The sequence below is a fragment of the Halichoerus grypus genome, chromosome 5, assembly GCF_964656455.1.
Source record: "Halichoerus grypus chromosome 5, mHalGry1.hap1.1, whole genome shotgun sequence".
Classification (NCBI taxonomy): domain Eukaryota; kingdom Metazoa; phylum Chordata; class Mammalia; order Carnivora; family Phocidae; genus Halichoerus; species Halichoerus grypus.
In genome coordinates, this window is record NC_135716.1 from 175,612,376 (window position 1) to 175,634,782 (window position 22,407).

The 22,407-nt window shown below is 48.3% G+C and overlaps 1 protein-coding gene across 1 annotated transcript; it reads left to right on the forward strand.

Moving 5' to 3' along the window:
- Positions 1–1,570: 1,570 nt before the first annotated feature.
- SPATA21 (spermatogenesis associated 21) lies at positions 1,571–22,019 on the forward strand. The gene is made up of 10 exons (XM_078071796.1): positions 1,571–1,782; positions 2,171–2,219; positions 3,065–3,504; positions 3,900–3,988; positions 6,407–6,544; positions 8,729–8,800; positions 8,916–9,033; positions 20,162–20,334; positions 21,232–21,409; positions 21,962–22,019. Exons 1-10 carry the CDS (start codon positions 1,571–1,573, stop codon positions 22,017–22,019), a joined length of 1,527 nt encoding a protein of 508 aa, XP_077927922.1.
- Positions 22,020–22,407: the final 388 nt, after the last annotated feature.

The window sequence follows — 22,407 nt, forward strand, 5'->3', positions numbered from 1 at the left end:
AGGGGAGGGGCAGAGGGAGAGGGAGAAGCAGACTCCCCACTGAGCTCAGGGAGCCCGACCCTGGGCTCGATCCCAGGACCCTGAGATCATTACCAGAGCCGAAGTCGGAGGCCTAACTGACTGAGCCACCAGGTGTCCCAATGTTGAACATTTATTATTATTATTATTTTTAAAGATTTTATTTATTTATTTGACAGAGAGAGACAGCGAGAAAGGGAACACAAGCAGGGGGAGCGGGAGAGGGAGAAGCAGGCTCCCCGCTGAGCAGGAAGCCCAATGTGGGGCTCGATCCCAGGACACTGGGATCATGACCTGAGCCGAAGGCAGACGCTTAACGACTGAGCCACCCAGGCGCCCCTGTTGAACATTTTTTAATGTGCTTGTGGGCCATGTGTATATCTTCTTTGGAGAAATTGCTGTTCAAATACTTTGTCCATTGTTTTAATTGGATTGGTCATTTTATGGTTGAGTTGTAGGAGTTCTTTATTCTGGATACTAGTCTCTTATGAGATATATGATTTACACATTTTTCCTTCCATTTTATGGATTATCTTTTCACGTTCTGCCTTTTTAAAAAAAATGAAGTTCTTTGTTTTCTTATTATTGAGTTTAGAGGGTTCTTACATATTCTGAATACAAGTCCTTTGTCAGACATGTGATTGATGATTGTTCTCCCCCAGCCTGTGCCTTGTCTTTTCTATTCTCTTAACAGTGACTTTCAAAGAACAGAAGTTCTGAATTTTGATAAGGCCTAATTTATTAATCTTTTCTTTAGGGCTCGACTTTTTGGTGTTATTTCTTGCACATCTTTGCTTAACACAAGTTCACATCGGACATTCGCCTATGTTTTCTTCAAGACGTTTTATAATTTTAGGTTTAACATTTAAATTTATGATCCATCTTGAGTTAATTTTTGTGCATGGCATGTTGGATCGTGGTTCAGGTTTTGGCGTATGGCCATCCAACCATTCCAGCACCATTTGCTGAAGACTCCCCTTTCCCTACTGAATTTGCACCTTTGTTGCAAATCAGTTGAGCATGCATGTATAAGTTGATTTCTGGATTTACACATTTTTGTGGAGTCTTTGTTCCACTCGTATGTTTATCTTTATTCCAGTACCACGCTTTCCTGATCATAAGTCACTTTACAATAAGTCTTGAAACCAGTTAACGTAACACCCCTTTTTAAGGGAGCATCGAGAAGGATCCTTGTACTTTGAACATTCCTTGGAAAATCCCACTTAAAGGGAGACACCTCAGTTCCTCCAAGCTCCCCTCCTATGTCCCCAGAGAAGCATGGACCATGACTTTGGGTAGGCCGTGATTCCCGTGGGCCTCAGTGTCCTCATCCCTGAAAAATGAGTCTGTGCCACCTTCTAGGGGTGCTGAGAGCCCTCAGTAAGAGGATGCTTGCAGGGCCTAGATCACAGTGAGCCTGGGATGACTGGTCTCCAGGCGAGTGTTGAGGTTCCTGGGAGCCAGGCTCAGGCTCCTCATTTTGGTGTCTTGTCCTCAGCAGGGCCCAGAGTGTCAGCCCACCCCAGGTCACCAGGCAGCTCATGGGGCAGACATGGTGCAACCAGTCGAGATTTCTTGCACCTTGGACAGCTGTGGGCAGCCACAGGGAGACAAGCTCCCCAAGGAGGTGGACACCCCACATATCAGGCCACAGGAGGACAGTTCCCTGGAGGCAGTGCACCTAATGCCCTTGGCAACTCCGGAGGAAAATACAGCCAACTCCTTCCCGCCATCCACGCCAGGACCTGACCCACCCAAAGGAAGGTAAGCCATCCTCTGATGCCATCCCCTACCCGACTCCCTGACCCAAAAAGACCACGCTTCTGTTAAGTTACAGGTGAGGTGGATTCTAGTCCCGACTGCTCCTGACCTGATATAGGACCTCGGGCAAGTCATGCCCCTCTGGGCCTCAGTTTCCCCATCTGTAGGATAGCTCTAACACCAGAATTCTTTGTTCTGCAAACCTGTACTTTCAGGGCCTCGTCCCGACATGGGGATGTGAGGGAATGAGGGGCCCCTCTGAGATGAGAAGGTTGGAGAGATGAGGCTGGGGTGGTGCACCTGAGTGTCCTGGGGGCTGAGGGAAGGTCGGTGCAGAGGACGAGCCTTGAGCTGAGCCCCTCTGCCACCCCGGGGTCTCTCCCTTATTTAGGGTCAAGGCTGTGGAGACCCAGCTGGCACCAGGGCCTGTTCCTCCACCGGTAAGTAGAGCCGGAGTGGGGATGCGGAGGGCGCGGGTGCAGAATCAGGAGGAGGAAGGAGGCAGAGGAGGGGCTGGGATGGTATTTGGAGTCCCACTGGGGAAGGTGTGAGTGTGAGCGTGCCTGTGTGTCTGTGAGTGCGCACACGGATGTGCACACGCGTGTGTGTGTGTTTGCGTGTGTGCAAGCACAAGTGTGTGTGCATCTTGGGTGGCGGGCAAAGGATGCCCTTAGCCTCTGGAGCTTGGAAAGAGGAGCAGAACCCTGGGCTGGTAGCCGGTAGCTGGAGGGGTTTGTCAGGGGAGATTTTTTTTTTTTAGAAGGAAGATAATATAGCATGTTTATGCTGATGGACAAAATAGAGCTGGTGCTTTAGGGACAAGAGCTGCAGGCTGGGGACGGCCTGTCCCCGTAATAGGAGGTCCAGGAGGTGGCTAGATTTGTTGGATGAATGAGTGGGCATTTATTAGGTGCCTACCACGTGTCATCACTGGATAGTCATGGATAAAAGAGGCAAACAAGGTGTTGCCCGTATGAGGCTTACCTTCTGGTCGGGTTGGCAAACAACGGGTATTGACAAGGCCACTGAGGCTGTGCTGATCCCAGGGAAGGAAATAGATGAGGGGTGGGGCGGGGGGTGACTCACTTAAGACCCAGGCTCATAGCGCCGGGAGGCTGCAGAGCCCAGGTCGAGGGCAGGGAGGAGCCTCGTGGGGTGCATGGGAGATTCGGAGGGCAGCCTCCAGGGGCCCAAAGAGGAAGAACAGTGTGAGGATGGAGAGTGAGTGGCAGGAGAAGCTTTGTGGGGCAGTCTGGCTGGATCCTCTCCCCTGTCCTGTCCCCAGGAGGTGAGGGGCATTGGAGAGAGGAGGGATCTGGACCCTGTGCTGAAGCAGCCTCGGGAGCCCATGGTGGCCACAGGGGCCCAGAACCTTCGGCAGGGCTTCATGAAGTGCTTGCTGGAGGTGGAGGAGGAGGAGGCCACGCATCGGAGGGCTGCCAAGGCCCGGGCCCTGCCAAACCGGAAGTCCCCCAGGACCCTGGCCCCCGTGCCCACCTCAGCCCCAAGCCTGCCTCAGAACCCCGCCTCGGCCCCTGCGATGGCCCCATCCTGGGCCCTGTTGCCAGCCCCCGGGCCAGTCCCCGCGCCCACCCCCGTGGGATCCCCGGTCCCAGCCTCGGGGCTGGTCACAGCCCTGCCGGCCCCCACCCTGGACGTGGGCTGGAGAAGGGCTGAACTCCTGCACCCGAGCGGAGAGAGGAGCCTGAGCAGCCCCAAGACACGGTAGGAGCCACCCCGGAATGGGCGCCCGAGGTCAGAGTCTGTGTCCCAGTGTCCCCGGCATCTCTCGTCCAGGCACTGCACCTGTTCCCTCTGCACTTCTCCTCACTTCTGCCCCCCTCCCTCCCCCATGTCTAGGTCCTTTTCCCCATTTCTGCGAGCTTTTCTCTTTCTAATCTCCAATGGTGTGTCCCTTCCCCTCGTGTCCCCTCACCCCTGCCTCCTCCCCACCAGGGTCACTCTGAGACTCTCCCGACCTCCCAAAGCTCCCCCACCCCAGGGTCCTTCCCCTGCCCTCCTCTGCCCCACCTTCGCCCTTGCCCTCCCCTGGCTTTGGGGGTGGCCCCGGGCAAGGGTGGCTGGATGTGTGCCCCGTGTCTGGGGTCTGTCCTCTGCAGGCGGGAGCTAGAGGAGCGCCGCCTCCTCAAGCTGGACCAGAACTGGGATGAGAGGTTCGAGGAGCACCTCACCCTAAGGCAAGAGGAAGGTGAGGGCAGGCCTGTCCGGGGAAGCCCCTCCCGTGGCAGAAGTCTCACTCAGTCCTGGGGTGGGGGTGGGGGGCCAGACCACACCGCTGACCTGATGCTCACCACAGCCCCATGTCGTGGGCCCAGGGGAGACTTCCTGGCTAGGGAGACAGTGCAGGGGGGCAGCTGTCTGGGGGACCCAGAGCCCCTACTGGGCCCTCTCCCTTGGGGTCCAATTCTCTTCCAGTTCCGCAGCTGCCTCTCTGAGTAAATGGAGCAAGTCCGGCAAAGTTCTTTAGGTTTTGGAGGCATTTCTGCCTCCCTCAACCCAAGCCCAGGCTACGGGGCCTCCGGAGGCCGACTGGATGGGAGGCAGGGCTCCAGGCCCCCCCTGTCCGCCCTAGACCCTCCCTCACCGTTTAACAAGACCAGTTGCCTTGGACAAGTCCCATTTCCCACCGCATCCCACCCCCTCCAAAAAGTTTTAAAGTTCGGAGCCCCCACCTGGGGGAGGCACTGTGTCTTTGTCTCCGTCATTCTTGGGGCTGGGCTCCACGACTCCACTTGCCCCAGAAGGAGGAAGAGGAGGGAGCGCTGATTCCATGCGCTCCACAGGTTGCTTGCAGCCCCGCCACACCCCGCCCCAGCCCCAGAAGAGCACGTGTCTGTCCTCCCTCCACTCTTCACTCCTCCCCCCAAATCTGTGACTCTCTCCACTGGCCCCTTCTTCTGACTTCCCTGAATGAGCTCTCTGGCTCCCTATGACCGCTTCCCGGGAGCTCACTCCTTCTAGCATTACAACTCTCTAGCCGTTTTCAGAGAGCCTCTTCTTCTGCCCCATGTCCTTGAGCAGAGTTCACGGACAAGGTGCTGCTGTGGCTTAGAGACTCGGGGTTCCCACCACGCCCCTCAGCCCTGTCTGGCTGCCCTGCTCGGATGGTCCAAACCACGGTGCATTTTGCTCACATCTGCTTTTTTTTTTTTAAGATTTTTTAAAAATTATTTTTTATTAGACAGAGAGAGAGTACAAGCAGGGGGAGCTGCAGGCAGAGGGAGAGGGAGAAGCAGGCTCCCCGCTCAGCAGGGAACCCGATGCGGGGCTCCATCCCAGGACCCCGGGATCATGACCTGAGCTGAAGGCGCCCTGCTCACATCTGCTTTTAAGAGCTGTTCTCTTCTTTCCCTTTTTTGGTGTGCCTGTCCTTGGTGGGTCACCACTCACCCCAACCCTACACCCTAGTCCTCCCTCTCTCATTTCAGTTCTGTGTGTCAGACTTCAGAGTCTGTTATGCACCAGGCACTGAATTAACACAACTACTCCCGGAGGATGTACCACTCTGTCCACCTCACAGATGAGAAAACAGAGGCTCAGGGAAGTACCGGGGCTTGCCCCGTGGCAGTTGCATGGTTTGCTTGGGCTGCCGTAACAGAGTATCCCAAACTGGGCGGCTGAGCATTTCTTTGCTCAGGGTTCAGGAGGTCACAGTTCTCAGATCAAGGTGTCGGCAGATTTCATTTCTTCTGAGGCCTCTCCCCTCACCTTGCAGGTGGCCGCCTGTGTCCTCACGTGGTCTCACGTGGCCTCACGTGGCCTCACGTGGCCTTTCCTCTGTGCACACACATCCCTGCTGTCTCTCGTGTTTCTGCATTTCCTTTTCTTGTAAGGACACCAGTCAGATTGGATTAGGACCCATGCCACTGTCTCATTTTAACTTAACCGCCTCTTTAAAGGCCCTGTCACTAAATACAGTCACATGCTAAGGGCCTGGGGGTTAGGGCTTCAACAACATAAGAATTTTGGTGGGATGCAGCTCAGCCCACAGCAGCAACCCAGCTTATTATTAAATGGCAGAGCCAGCCCCCTCCCTCGGTCCGCTGATTCTGCCGGCATTTTGCCGTGGGCTGAGAAGCCAGGCACAGCTTTGGCATCAAGCTATCCTAGAAGGCACGTCCATGCAGATAAATGACCACAGAGCACCAAAGTCAAAGGCACAGACTTCAGGGTCAGAAAGACCTGCTGGTCACCTAACCTTTAAGCCTCAGTTTCCCTATCGTGACAAAAGGAACAGGCATCCCACTCTTATGAGGCTGTTGTAAGACTTTAATGAGAATGTGGCTGTAAAGAGCCTAGCACAGTGCCTGGCACATAATAGGGGAGCCCTAAAGTGGGTGCGCTCCTCGTACTAAGTGAAGGTCGCTAAGGAGCTTAGCTTGTGGCACACCAGTTGAACCCTTGGCCTGACCTTGGAATGGAGAGTGGAGTGAGTTAGTGGGACTGAGCGGTTTTAGCTGCCTGTGCCCCCCCATCCAGCCATGGTGGTAAAGGGTGCTGGGCAGGAGGGTGGTTGGAAGTGGGGGACAGGGGGTTTGGATGGTGGGAATAGGGCATGTCCCCGCCTCATGTGACCCCCCTCCCCCCCACCGCTGCCCCACTGCAGCCTTCCGCAGTTACTTTGAGATCTTCAATGGCCATGGCGAGGTGAACGCCCAGAGCCTGGGGAACATCCTGCTGCTCGTGGGCATCTCCCTCACCCCGGCGCAGGTCGAGGACGCCCTGATGAGTGCTGACGTCGATGGTGAGTTGGGGGGGCGTCATTCTGAGTCCTAGGCAGGGCCAGCCATGGGAGACCTTTCTAGTCCCACAGGGCTCCCCGCTTCAAGGGGCCTGCATGTGGTTTAATGCTCTGCTGTTGCAGTCTGGAAAGGTTTCACAAATTTTTGAGTGAGGGGCCCCATCCTGCATTTTCATTTTCCACCGGGGCCCACAAACTATGTGGTTCGTCCTGGCCCCCAACGTTAATGCTCTCTGAGCACCTACTCAGTGCCAGGTTCTGGAGACCCAGAGATGACCATGACCTACCTCCTGACCCCAGGATGTAGTCGGTGATGTCTGAGATCCCTCCCTTTTAGGCCTGTGTGTGTGCTTCACAGGGCATTCTCCCGTGACTCGGTCACTCATTTGACCAGGTGTGTGACCTTGGACAAGTCACTGAAGTTCACCAAACCTCAGTTTCTGTACAATGGGGCTGAGAGCAGTATCCATCTCACCAGGCTGCTGAAAAGCAAATGAGATAATCCAGACAGAGCACTGAGCGCAATGCCTGGTGCACTGAGTGTGTCCAGGAGACATTGAGCTGCTAGTATTATTCATCCAGTAAATATTTATTAAATGCCCACTGTGTGCACATTCCTGACCTGGGCACTGAGAATAAAGAGATGTGTAAGACCCATGAGCCCTGCTCCTGAGGTGCTCACATAGATAGTGACACAGAAGTAAGAGTCACCAAAGGAAGCAGCACTTAAGGTGGCTTGGAGGAAGGGATCAGGAAGGAAGGCTTCCTGGAGGAGGTGATGCCTGAGCCAAATTGTGAAAGATTAAATAGCGGTTAGGCGGGGAGAGAAGAAAGAAGGGCACTCCTCGTGATAGAAATAAACTAGACAAAGGGAGGAGGATGCAGGGTGAGGGGAATCCCACGTGGTTTGGTTGGCTAGATGCAGGGCGTGGGGAGCTGTGGAGCTGTAAGGGGCCTGGGCTCCTGGCCACTACCTGTCTGACCATACTTCCTCATCACCGCACAGGGGCGAATCCACACACACAAGCCAGGAATTGACCCCAGCTCTGCCTCTACGTGACTCTTGGCAAAAGCTTGCTTTTCTCTGTGTCTAAGGCCCCATCTGTGACATGGGGATAAGAGTATTAGGCACCTCCAGAGGGTGGTTTTCAGGATTAGAGACCATTCATTCATTCGTCTAGTAGCTCAGAAAACATCTGCTAAGACTTACCTGACTTTTTTTTTTTTTATTTAAGTAATCTCTACCCCCTATGTGGGGCTCAAATTCACAACCCTGAGATCAAGAGTCGCATGTTCCTCTGAGCCAGCCAGGTGTCCCCGAGACCTACCTGTCTTAAGCCCTGAGGACACAGTACAGAACAAAACAGACCCAGTCCCTGCCTTCTGGCACCTCCATTAAATTCCAGATCTTACAAGCGTGTGGTTGAAGTACAGAGTTTTATGAGAGTGTTTAGGGGGGCAGCTGACCCGGTCAGGTCTGACTTCTCTTGGGGAAGGGATGATCAAGCAGAAGCACGCCTAGGATGTTTACTAAAGAGTTAGAGGGTGGTAGAGAGGATTCTAGGAAGAGGAAGCAGCATGTGCAAAGGCCCGGGGCAGGAAAGGTGCCCCCAGTGGAAGAACAGGTTCATGCTGGGGGCACTTGGCACCAGGTGAGGCTGGAGACAGGTAACAGGCAGGTCCTACAGGGGCTTGAAGGCCAAGGTGGGAATCTTGTGGGTACATAACTCTCATGCAGTGACTAGCACATGGTAATAATAACAGTTGCTCACATTTACTGAACTTGTATAATACACACGGCTCTGTTCTAAGCATTTGGCTTCAATCTCTCATGAGATAGGTATCATGGTTATCCTCACCCTCTAGATGAGAAAACTAAGGCTTAGCGGGGTTGGGGGCTTTGCCAAGGTCACACGGATAGGATATGCTGGACCAGGGATGTGAATTCAGACTGCTGCCCCGAGTTCTTGGAGCTCCCAACCCAGGAGATTTTAACTTCCACCTTCTACTTTGCTGTGTGCACCACACTGGCTGCACTGAATACATGTTACATATGTGTTGAATATGTGTCTTCTATGTGTTTTATAATCAAACCCATTGAGGAAATGCCAATAACCAAGCGGGGCTGCAATGCCTGGGCACACTCTGGCAGGCCCCTGTCCACTGTCACACCCTTGGCCTCCACAGGAGATGGTCATGTAGGCTTCAAGGACTTCTTGGCTGTGATGACAGACACCAGGCGCTTCTTCTGCTCCGTGGGTGAGTAGGGATGAGCCCAGAGGAGTCAGAGCTCGGGGAGGGGTCTGGTGGCTGGTGGACAGTGGGCATCCAGAACTGCCAAATGGTAACGGCAGACATCATCCCATGTCCCCAGAGCAGAACGCCCTGACGGACATGGCTCCCCCAAACCCCCACACTCTGCTCTTTGAGATCCTATCCCTGCTGGTGGAGATGCTGGCCCTACCGGAGGCAGCCTTAGAGGAGATCACCAAGTGAGTGCGGCTGGTGGTTGGGGGTGGAGGGTTGCAGACACAGAAATGGCACCTAGTATTTTGGCAGCTGAGGAATTTTGATAGTTAGGACTCTCAGTTGCAAGTGAAAGGCACCCAAATAAAACTGGCTTAAGCAAAAGGGGAATATATTGGCTCACATAACGGATCATGGCCTCAGGAATGGCTGGATCCAGGAGACCAGATACCATTAAGGCTTTATCTCTCCTACTTATCTCTGTACCCTGGTTTCAAGCTCAGCAAGGCTTGGGGCACCTGGGTGGTTCAGTTGGTTAAGTGTCTGCCTTTGGCTCAGGTCATGATCTTAGGGTCCTGGGGTGGACCCTAAGATACCCATGTGTCCATTTCCCTAGTTTAAAAACAGATCATTTCCGGGCGCCTGGGTGGCTCAGTCATTAAGCGTCTGCCTTCCGCTCAGGTCATGATCTTGGGGTCCTGGGATCGAGCCCCACATCGGGCTCCCTGCTTGGCAGGAAGCCTGCTTCTCCCTCTCCCACTCCCCCTGCTTGTGTTCCTGCTCTCGCTATCTCTCTTTCTGTTAAATAAATAAAGAAAATCTTAAAAAAAAAAAAAAAATAGATCATTTCCAATAACCTCGAAGCCCTGTGTGCCCTACCCCAATCACAAAACACTCTCTCCCCAAATAAGAACTAACCATCTTATTCCCTTGCTTTCTGTTTTAAATTTTCACTACTTGTTTTTTCCCCTTGTTTACTGAAAATTTCAAATATACGGCAAAGTTGAGAGAATTTCACAGTGAACATTTTATATACTCACCACCTAGATTCTACCATTGCCAATCTGCCATGCTTGTTTTAATCTTGCGTCTACCCATCCCTCTCTTCATTGATCCATATTGGTTTTTCATTCATTTCAAAATAAATTATAGTCATTTCCCTCTAAATACTTCAGCATACATATCAATAACTAGAGATCGACATTTATTTAGAGTTTTTTTTCATTATTTGAGGTATAATTTACATTCAGTGAAACACATAAATCATCAGTGTGTGAATCTCAGCCACTGCTGACAGCTGAACCCCTGTGAAGTTATGTACAACTTGACCATCATTCCCGAAAGTGCCCTCATGATCCTTCCCAGTCGGTCTCCGAACCCACTCCCGTGGAGGCAATCACTCTTCTGATTTGTTTTCTGTCCCAGATTGGTTTGGCCTTTTGGCAACTTCACATCAATGGAAACATACAGTATGGAATCCTAGGGTCAGCTTCTTGAACTCGACGCAATGCTTTTGCGACTTGTCCATGTCGTTGTGGGTGTCAGGGTTCACCCCTTTCTATTGCTGAGTAGTGTTCCACTTGGTGGATCTACCACACTTGGCTCATCCATTCTTTTACTGATGGATTTCTCTGCGGTTCCCGGTGTGGGGTTATAATGAACGAAGCTGCCATTAACATTTTTGTACAAGTCCTTCCGTGGACACATACTTTTGTTTCTTTGGGCGAATATGCAGAAGGGAATTGCAGGTAGGTGTATTTTACTTCTGAGACCTCACCAGACCTTTTCCCAAGTGGTTGTACCATTTTACCATCCCACCATTAATAGGAGAGTTCCAGTTGCTCCACATTTTGTGCAAATTTGGTACTATCAGTCTTTCTTCTGGTAGATACGGAGTGGAGTGGCGCTTTCTGATCTTCACTCACATTTGTATTCCTGAATACTTTGTTGCTTAGCTTTTCATAAACTTTATATGAGTGGACTCATACTTCAACCAAAGCAACATATTGCAACAGATTGAATGCAGAGCAGATATGAGACGGAAAGCTGTCTTCCTTTATGCCAGACTCTGGCAGAGCGGACTCCTACCGTAGTAAGTCTTTTGTTACTTGTTTTTTCTCCTCAACGTTATGTTTTGTGATTCATTCACATTCTTGTGAGTAATTATCAATCATTTATTGTTCTCACTGCTACATACTATTTTTTAAAAGATTTTATTTATTTATTTTGACAGAGAGAGGGAGAGAGCACAAGCAGGGGGGAATGGCAGGCAGAGGGAGAGGGAGAAGCTCCTGCTCAGCAGGGAGCCTGATGTGGGGCCCTGGACCCTGAGATCAGGACCTCAGCAGGAGTCAGACGCCCAACCAACTGAGCCACCCAGGTGCCCCGCCCCTTTACACTCCTAAAAATTTTTGAGGACACCAAGGAACCTTTGTCAATATTTTCTATATTTGAACTTAAAACTGAGAAAAAAATTAAATTGCTTATTAATTTATTTAACTATAATAACCCCATTACATGTGAACATAAAAAAACATTTTAAATGAAAAATAACTATAGTTTCACAAAAAAAGTTAATGAGAAGAATGGCATTGTTATACAATATTGCAAATCTCTTCTTCCGAGTCTGGCAGAAAAGAAGACAGCTTTCTGTCTCATATCTGCTCTGCATTCAATCTGTTGCAATATGTTGCTTTGGTTGAAGTATATAAAGAACTCTGACCCACACAAATATGTAACTGGAAAAGGAAGTATTTTAATAGCCTTTTCATTTAATACCCACACATCATGTTGATCTTTTTCTTTGATACTACACCAGACTTGGTAATGGGAGAGCCTTATGTGGTTATAATATGTAATCTGAAACCGTATCAATGAACTTTTTGTACTCTTTTACTTATTTTTAAAAATATTTCCTTTCTTTCTTTCTTTTTAGAGAAAGAGAGAGAGCAGGGGGAGGAGCAGAGGGAGAGGGAGATGAAGGGGAAAGAATCCCAAGCAGATTCCCATGCTGAGCAGGGAGCCCGACACGGGGCTTGATCTCATGACCCTGAGATCATGACCTGAGCCGAAACCAAGAGTTGGATGCTCAACTGACTGCGCCACCCAGGTGCCCCTGTACTCTTTTATTTTTTAAAAGTTTGTTTATTTAAGCACTCTCTACATCCAACGTGGGCTCAAACTCAAGAGCCACACACTCTATTGACTGAGCCAGCCAGAAGCCCCTGTTTAAATATAAGAGTCTAGGGGCGCCTGGGTGACTCAGTCAGTTGAGCATCTGCCTTCGGCTCGGTTTGTGATCCCAGGGTCCTGAGATCGAGCCGCACGTCAGCTCCCAGCTCAGCGGGGAGTCTGCTTCTCCCTCTCCCTCTGCCTGCCACTCTGCCTAATTGTGCTCTCTATCTCTCTGTCAAATAAATAAATAAAATCTTTAAAAAACAATAAAAATAATAATAAATAAAATATAAAAGTCTATTGGTCTATCTTGTAGTTTGAATGGCCCTTCTCCCATGCACTGGTCATTTGGAAAATATTGCCTATCTCCCAGGTGTTGACACATTTCATTTTAATTAGTGTGTATATATATATATATATATATACACACTATATATAACTAGTATATATATACTATGACTATATTAATTAGTATATATATACTATATTATAGTATAATTAATATCACCACTAATATCAGAAAAGTCTTTAAGTATTAGAAGTGTTATGTGTGGCTGTAGTTCATTCATTTTCACTGCTATAAACTATTTGTATCAGGACATGTATATGCAAATGTTAATGGATTTAAGTTTCCCAAAATTCTTTTTCTTGAAAGCTTTCATTTTATCGGAGGCAACAAATGCTGTCAGTTGTTCTCCTTGAAGTGATGGGCTAACTTCGTCCACTTTTAGAGAAATATCCACTGAATACCAAAGGCTGAATAACCATAGTTTGTCCTTCGTTCAAGTAAAAATGTCATTTGATGTCCAGGAGAGGAAAATTTTCCATTTCTCTCTTAGAATTTCCAACTGGGACTGACATAAGATAAATGAACAGGAGGGGCGCCTGGCTGGCTCCATCAGTAGACTGTGAGACTTGATCTCAGGGTCATTAGTTCAAGTCCCACATTGGGTGTAGAGAGTACTTAAATAAATAAATAAAACTTAAAAAAAAAAGATAGATGAACAGGAGAAAAGCATATGAATCTTAGTTATATGTAAATGGGCGGCCTCACAAGAAAAATGAAGACCCAAAGAAATGACTCAGCCTGAGTGTTTCTATACTAGGTTGAACAGAGAGTAGTGAATGTGGAGAAGTAGTGAAACTACATGGGCAGACTAAAGGAAGATAAGAGTTATTTTAACAAGGTCTATTACGGAGTTCTCTCAGCCAAGGCTCCCATCTCTTGTGATAAGAATGTTTCTTCCTGGGGCACCTGGGTGGCTCAGTTGGTTAAGCGTCTGCCTTTGGCTCAGGTCCTGATCCCAGGGTCCTGGGATCGAGCCCCGCATCGGGCTCCCTGCTCCGCGGGAAGCCTGCTTTCTCCCTCTCCCACTCCCCCTGCTTGTGTTCCCTCTCTTGCTGTGTCTCTCTCTGTCAAATAAATAAATAAAATCTTTAAAAAAATAAAATAAAATAATAAAACAATAAAAATAAAAAAGATTTATTTACTTATTTTAGAGAGAGAGAGTGTGTGGGTGCAAGCAAGCAGGGAGGGGTAGAGGGAGAGGGAGAGGAAGAGAATCTCAAGCAGACTCCCCACTGACCATAGAGCCCAACACAGGGCTCCATCTCAGGACTCTGAGATCATGACCTGAGCCAAAACCAGAAGTCAGTCATTTAATCGACTGAGCCACCCAGGCACCCCTCAATTGTTTTAACTAAAATAACCATATGCCAAAAGTGGCCTGTTTTGCAGTGGCATGCCCTAAACTCCTTCATGTCCCCCTACCTGAAACTTTCTCGTAAATCTCATATATTAAAAGCTTAGTGACTATAGGGAGAAATTTGAGTTAGAAGTTGTGATATAACATACCTGTAAAAAGGGGAGAAAAACAGATTGTAACAAGCAGAAAAGAACAAATCTAGGCATGATGTCCCATTGTTCACTGGCTCAGTCTCTTAGTACTGAGACTAGGTCCCTTCAGTTTGTATTCATCCTACTTTGGGTTCATTGAGCTTCCTGGATTTATAATTTATAGTTTTATCATATTTCTCTTTTTTTTGGTACATTTTTCCATAAATAATATTTTTATATGCCCCCCTCCTCTCCTTCTGGGACTCCAATTCCATAACACTTAAAATACTCTGTAAAGGTCATTTGTTTTTGTTTTTTTTTAAGATTTTATTTATTTATTTATTTGACAGAGAGAGAGAGAGACAGCGAGAGAGGGAATACAGGCAGGGGGAGTGGGAGAGGAAGAGGGAGAAACAGACTCCCCGCCAAGCAGGGAGCCCGATGTGGGGCTCAATCCCAGCACCCTGGAATCATGACCTGAGCTGAAGGTAGACGCTTAATGACTGAGCCACCCAGGCGCCCCCAATTCCATAGCACTTAAAATTGTTTCATAGGTCACTGGTGCTCTGATCATTGTATCTTGAATTTTCTCTCTGTGCTTCACTTTGAATAATTTCTATTGCTAAGCATTCAAGTTTGCTGATATTTTCTTTTGCTGTGTCTAATCTCCTCTTAAGCTTATCTAATGAATTTTTCATTTCAGCTATTGCATTTTTCATATTTAAATATTTCATTTGGTTCTATTTCATAGTTTTATTTCTCTCCTCATGTTCATATTTCCTTTAAATCCTTGGGCATATTTCTAATAGCTCATTTAAGGTCCTCTTCTGCTAATTCCATCATCTTTTGTGTTTTCTGGGTCTATTTATATAAACTGATTTTTCTTTTTTTTCTGATTTTTCTTTTTTTATTGGTCACTTTCTTGCTTCTTTCATGTCTGCTAGTTTTTGATTGGATGCTGGATATTTGTCTGGATTTTGTTCTTTAAAGTGTTGAACTAGAGGGCAGGTGATTAAGTTACTAAGGATAGTCTTCTTTCTTTCAAGGTTATTTTATTTTAGTAAACTCTACCCCCAACATGGGGCTCCTATTCATGACCCTGAGATCAAGAGCCATATGCTGTAGCAACTCAGCCAGGCAGGTGCCCATCTTTCAAGGTTTTAAAGCTTTGTTAGGGAAGATTGAGTATAGTCTCTCCTCTAGGGCTGAGTTAGTCCCGACTACTGAAAGAGAACTCATCTAAGAGCTCTACTAATTCCACAGGTGTTCAACAAAGTCTTTCTGCTCTGGCTGTTTGAAACCCATGTGTCTCTCAGCCCTAGGTAAACTCTGGTAATTACTTCTGTTTTTTGTTCTTTGTCTGGCTTTATGAAATTTCACACTATGTGTGTACTGCTTAATATGGAACCAAAGACTCAAGAATACCCCATGCATATTTCTGCAGCTCTTTCTTTTGCATGGCTCCTATCTCTCTGATATCCTGATACACTAATCCCAGTGGCCTCCATCTTCACCAACTACAATGTCTATCCCTTTACCTCAGTGAGTCTACTGTTCTCCCTGGGTACCACTTCCGGTACCACGGTCCAGAAAGTACCTCCAGGCAAAGTTCTCTAGAGATCATTAAGCTCATCTCATTGGTTTCTTTTCTCTCAGGGATTAAAGTCTTGTGCTGCCTGTCGTTCAATATCTGACAACAGTTTCATATATTTTGTCCATGTGTAGTTATTTATGGCAGGATGACAAGTTCGGTACCAGTTCCTTCATTATGGCCAGAAACAGAATTCTGTTCATTTGTCTTCAATTTTTTTTTTTCCTGTTCTTCAGATTGGATGATTTTTATTGATCTGTCTTCAAGTTTACTAATTCCTTTTTCTGCTATCTCCAATCTGCTACAAGTGACTTTTTCACTTCAGTTATTGTACCGTTTGGTTCTAGAATTTCCATTTGTTTCATGTTTGTAGTTTCTGTTTCTCTATTCATTAAGATCACATTTTCCTTCAATTATTTGAATATATTTTTAATATTTTTTTAAAAGATTTTATTTGAGAGAGAGAGAGAGAGAGAGAGAGAGAGAGAGAGAGCACAAGTGGGGGGAGGGGCAGAGGGAGAAAGAGAAGCAGAGCCCCCACTGAGCAGGGATCCTGATGTGGGGCTCAATCCCAGGACCCTAAGATCATGACCTGAGCCGAGGGCAGATGCTTAACCATCGGGGCCACCCAGGTGCCCCTTTAATAGCTCTTTTAAAGCCGTTGTCTACTAAATGCAATGTCTGGGCTTCCTCAAGGTTGCTTTCCATGAGTTTATTTTTATGGGCCTTACTATAGGCCACATTTTCCTGTTTCTTTGCATGTCTGATAATTTTTTTAAAGATTTTATTTATTTTAGAGAGAGCAAGAGCAAGGAGGGAGAGAGGCAGATGGAGAGGGAGATGATCTCAAGCAGACTCTCACTAAGCACAGACCCTGACACGGGGCTCGATCTCAGGACTCTGAGATCATGACCTGAGCTGAAACCAAGAACAGGCACCCCATGCATGTCTGATAATTTTTTATTGTGTCCTGGACATTTTATTTTTTATTTTATTTTTTTAAAGATTTTATTTATTTATTTGACTAGAGAGACACAGCGAGAGGGAACACAAGCAGGGGGAGTGGGAGAGAGAGAAGCAGGCCTCCTGTGGAAGAGGTAGCCCCATGCGGGGCTCGATCCCAGGACCCTAGGATCATGACCTGAGCTGAAGGCAGACGCTTAACGACTGAGCCACCCAGGGGCCCCTGTCCTGGATATTTTAGATGATATGGTTTAGAGACTGGATTCTGTTTTGTTTGGAAACCGGACTCTTCCTTTGATGAGTGTTAATTTTTTTTTCTTGTAGGCAGTTCAGTTACTGGCTGATCACTTCGAGTTTATGTAGTCTTGGTTTTTTACTTTGTTAGGACATATTTGTGAAAGGCCCAGGTGTTACCTAAACCCTCTAACTTGGTAGACTCAACTTCCAAACTCTGTTTCTCCTGTGAATTTTAGTTTTAGGTAAGGTCTATAGTAGACAGAGGTCTATTATGGGCTGCAGGCCACATTCTGCTCGCTGTTTTTACAGTTAAACTTTTATCAGAACACAGCCACATCCATTCATCCACACATATAGTATATGGATTCCTAGATGCTACACTGGCAAAGCTGAGTATCCATTATCACTTCTGTGATAATGAAATTGTCTACTTCTCCTTGTAGTTTCATCAGATTTTGCTTCATATTTCATTTTTAGAATTTTGTATTTCCTGATGAACTGAACATTTTATCATTATATGGTAATCATTTGTGTCTCTAGTAATGCTTTTTGTCTTAAGGCCTAGTTTTTAAAATATTAACATGGTTATACCAACTTCCTTTGCTTAGTATTCAACTGACATAACTTTATCCTTTGAGTTAATTCTTAAAAACTGAATGTGTACATTGTTTAAAAAGCCAAATAGTCCAAAAAGGTTTATAATAAACCCTTGTAGTTCCCCACACCACTCTTCACCATGCTCCCCACTCCCTGAAGTCTCCCTTCCCAAGACAAATACTTTTGACTCTCTCCTTACTTCGAAAACATATGCATGTACTGTGGTTAGTGATTTTTTTGACTTGTATCTATTGACTTCCTATTATGGTATGGGTTTAGCTGTCTGATACAACCATCCCCTAAATTCCCCTCTACCTATTCTAATATATTACCATTTTTCACTAAATAATTTGGGGGGGTTTCTATTATTATGGCTATATAATTTTTAATAGCTGAGTATTTTATTATACTATGATTTCATTTCCTTGCCTTTCTAGTTCCTGAAGTTGACAATTGCCTTGATTTTGTTTTCTTTGTACTCATTAATAATTCCTGTGCTGCCTTCTTAGAGTTTCTTTTTCTTGGAGGCATGTTCTAAATAATTCCATTATTCTCACTTTTGGATTAATTTCTTTTTAAGCCTGTTGCTGAGCTGTCATCTTGGGGGTCTGTTGTCATCCTAGGAATTCTTTCTTCCTTTCCTCTGATTAGGATTCTCTGTTTGTTAGATTACATGCCTTACTCTTCCTTGGTTTGCTTAATCCTTCTTGGCTTGTTTGGTTGTTAAAAAGTAATGGAAGCATGTTTCCCTAGTAGCTTTTTTTGGGTTGTAAAGGAAGTGATTCAACAACTGCTGCAGGAATGCCACCCCTATTCTGTCTCCTACGTTATGGTGATCTAATCTAAACTTGTCCTTTATGACAGTTGCACTACCAACACAGGATCTCCCTTTACCATCTTCCTTTACTGTCACCTCTCCTGTGTTGGAATTTCTGTTTTCTATATGTGTATCTTCCTTTTCTGTTTTGGTTTATGCCCTCATTTTAGAAGAATATGTCCTCCAGTATCTTCCTGAGGAAAGAATGCATGGGATACAAAATTTTTGAGATTTTATGTGTCTGCAAAAGTTTATTTATAGTCACACTGAGTAGTTTAGCTGGATATAGAATTCTATATTGTTGTATTAGTTCAGGAATAGACCCCGAGGCACTACAGTTCAAACAAGATAGTTTATTTCTCTTATATTGACAGTCCAGAAGAAGCAGGCAGGAAGACGAGGCTGCGCAGCACACAACTTATTGTTTCTTTCTAACTTATTGTCGCACCATTCCCTAGGTCAATCCTAAACCAATTTACCAGCAACACATCTGAATTCAAGCCCACGGGAAGGGGAGACAGGAAGTGGAGAGCAAGCAATGTCCTTTAAAACTGTGACCGAGAAAGTTGCACACATTTTGCTCATGTCCTTTTGGCCCTTGTGGAGTGAAGTTTTTTCTTGGTCATCTTTTTTACTCAACATGTTGCCTTTTCATTTCCTAGTTTTACATAGGGGTCTAGATCCAACTTCCATGTGAGCGCTCTGTTATCCATTTTCTGTGTTCTATGTGTGAAGCTCATCAAACCCCCAAATTCCAGGCCCCAGAGACAGGCAGAGACCGTAGCAGAATGAGCAACTTAAGCCTTAAGTGTTTCCCAGCACCGAGTAGCATGCCCACCCATCACCACTGCCTCAAAGCCCTGGGTGGTCTGGCTCTGCCATCTTGCTGCCCACATCTCCCACTCTTCCTCACATACCAGGCTCTAGCCCCTCTGGCCTCCTTGCCATTCCTACAGCTCACTGAGCTCTTTCCCACCTCCTTTCCACATGCCATTCCCTCTGCCTGACTTTTCCTCCAGAGATACCCATTTGACTTGCTCCCTCCCCTCATTCTGCTCAAATGTCACCACCTGAGACTTTTGCTGACCCCTGTGAGCTAAATAGCCCCTCATCACTACCCACTGTCCAGCTTTTACTTGCCCTCATTACACCCACCACTATCGACATGGTATTGTATTTATTTGTTCATGGTCTGACTCCCCCATTAGGTGCATGCCTAGGTGGTCAATTTAGAAAGGGATTCCAGGGAGGAGCGAGAGAAGGAATGTGAACAGAGGAGGGCCAATACAAGCATGTGTTGAGTCAACCACCCCCAGGATTTCTGAGGAGACTAGGGATAGTGGTTCAGAATTCTGTCATGAGAAGAAAGAGAAACCTGTATACCTCAGCTGCTAGCTCCTTTGGTCAAGGGTGGCCCCCACCGTGGTTTCAGAGAAGCTCCAGGCAGGCAGCTTCTGAGGTGAGGCCACCTCAGACTGTCCCTGTGCAAGGCTGCTCCAAGTCCGTGTGGAAGTGGTCACTGTGGCAGTGGCTGGAGTGAGAGAGGGGCTGGGACACTAGGAGGCAGGGACCTTCTATGGAGGTCTCCTGCACTGCTTTCCCAAGCACCTAGATGCATGGCCGGCCTGCAGTAAACACCCACTGAGTATCTGCTGAATGCATGAGCGGAGCCGCAGTCTAGTGGGCAGGCAAGTCGCCGTGAGTCAAGAAAATAAAACTCAAATCTGGAAGATGAGCAGGTTAATCGCACAGCTGTCTTACAGAGCACTTGTACATCTAAGTAAAATATCAGTGATGGAAAGCATAGGTGACACTGACCAGGCTCTTTCCATGGGCCACGTTGCTGAGTGCTTGATGGGCCTTGTTATTTAATCCTAGAACGTGAAGACTGTTTGATCCATTTTACCCAGGGGAAACCTGAAGCCCGGAGAAGTCATGTGACTTGCAGAGATAGGGTCGGGGTGACTGGAGTCCAAAGCAAGGCAGTGACAGGGAGTTAATGGCAGAGCTGGGACTAAAACCCAGGTCTCCTAACTCCTGGGCTTGTGTCCCTGTCCCAGAGCTGGCCAGACGGAACAGGGGCTCAGAAAGAGGGAGGGGGGAGGGGAGGTGAATTAAACACAGCCAGGCTGAGCTGGGCGGGCACTGCCTCCCCAGCTATTACCAGAAGAAGCTGAAGGAAGGCACCTGTAAGGCCCGAGAGATGGAGTTGGCCATAGGCCGGCTGCGGTCCCGGAAGAAGCTTCCCTACAACCCCCAGCAGTCAGACTTGGAAGTCCCAGAACGAAGGGTCCTCAGGATCCTGAGCCGGCTGAAGCAGCAGAACTATGGTGAGGGCCTTGGGCACAGCGAGTACTCTGCTCTCCTGCCCCCCTGGCCTCTTTCCCTGGGCCCACAGCCAGACCCAGGAGCTGAGAGACATGGTTTCCCACTTTGGGCTTAACTGTGTGCATTAGTCAATGGTCTGAAAATCCCCACCCCACCTCTAGCCCTCTGACAAGGGCCTTCTGCGCTCTTCCCTGAGGCTCAGCCCTGAGCACACGTTGGTCCGAGAGCCTCCACTGAGCAGGGAGGGCGATTAGCAATCGCAGCTCCGCATTTACTGAACACCCACTGGGGTCACTCCCCATGCTAGGCCCTTTGTAGATGTGCTAGAATTTAGTGCTTACGATCACATATTTACCCCATATTACAGATGAGAACAGTGAAACTGAGCAAGTTTAAGCCCAAGGCCCAGGGCCCCACAGCTAACCCGTGTCAAAAAAGGGCAGTTTATACCCAGGTCTGACTCCAAAACCTGTGCTCTTTTCACTGGGCAAGGCTGCCTCCCCGTAAGAGCAGTTGCCATTGATTAAACTAGGAGTCCTACTGTGTGCCAAGTGATAGGCTAGGAGCTTTCCAGAGTCTCTCTAGTGTGCCTACCAGACTGCCAGGACCCATCACAAAGATACGTGTTCCTGTGTAAGCTGTTACGAGCCCTTACACTGTGCTTGGCGTTCAGCGGCATGCTGCGCATGTATTATCCCTTTAATCCTCATCGTCAGCTCTGTGAGGTGGGTACTCAGCCCCAGCTTACACAGAGGCTCAGAGAGGTTAACCGATTTGCCCAAACCCACCCAGCTCAGGATGTGGCAAAGCTGGGATGTCAGCTGGGTCTGCCTGCCTCCCAAGGCTGGGCTTGCTCTGAGGCACTCCCCGCTCCTGCCTCCTCCTTCCTCCCTTGCCAGATGCCAACCTGCAGAGCCCCTACGCCCAGGTGCCCTGTGTCCCGTTCTGCCCTCGGCTGGACAAGAAGATGACCCGTCAGAAGCAGGGTAGCCACTGCGTGCTGGACCCGTGCACCCCCACCAGCCTGGGCCCTGACATCCGGAGCCTACTCTTCCAGTCAGGATCTCAAGGAAGCAGGTGGGTGCCCAGAAGGCAGGAGCTCCAGCCCAGGCCCATCCCACCTCCTTTCTTCACAAGGCCCTGGCCTAACCCAAGGGGAATCCATCCTTCCAGGAGATGATGCCCAGGATACTGCTGCTCCAGGGAGGAAAAGGGGAACAAGGGGGAAAGGATGGAAGCAGTAAGGAGCTAAGCTTTACTGAGGGCCCACGTGCTACAGCGACTGTGCTTAAGTCAGGGCACTTCTGCCTTGCTGTGCCCACACTCAGTGGCACATACCATCTTTCTCTCAGGCTGGTACCACCACGTAGGGGGTTAGCTCGCAAGTCCTTTGCCCGAGTCTGACTCCATGTAGGAGCGGTAGGAAACAGGCTTGACTGCTGGATGGAGGGAAGCTTCCCCTGCCAGTCCTCTTCCAGGCGCTTTGGCGGCAAAAGAACTCAGGACTTTGCAATCAGGCCCCTGAGCCCAACTACTTGGCTCCATTGCTTCCCAGGGAAGCCACCTCTCCCCTGGGGCACCTGGGAATGGCTCATTTCCTCCCACCCTTCTCCTCACCTCTCTCCCTAGGGAACACGGCTCTGAGAGCAGAAAGTGGCTCAGCTCTGTGCCGGCTCGAACACACTGACCTCTGGAGTCCCGACTCTGAGCAGCTGTTCAAGACCTGCAGGTGGACAGGTCATTAGGCAGGTATCGCTGCTGGATTTTGCTTTTGTGGCCTGGTAAGCCAATAAACACCAAGAACCTTGGCCTCTGTGTCTGGTGCCAGGGGAGGCCCCCAGGTTTTCACCCCTCCACTTGGCTCTCAGAGTGCAGGGCCCCAGCCTCCCTCAGGCTTAGGAAACCCTGAGGCAAGACACACCTTGAAACCCTGCCGGGGTTGGGGGTCCTGCTAGAGGGACCCTGGGTGCAAAGTTTTGACCTTCTATGCACTCTCAAAGCACAGAGCTGGGACTCTCTTCAGATAAGTGTCTCCCGCCAAAGGCAGAGAGCATCTCTCCCCACTTGCTCGAAGG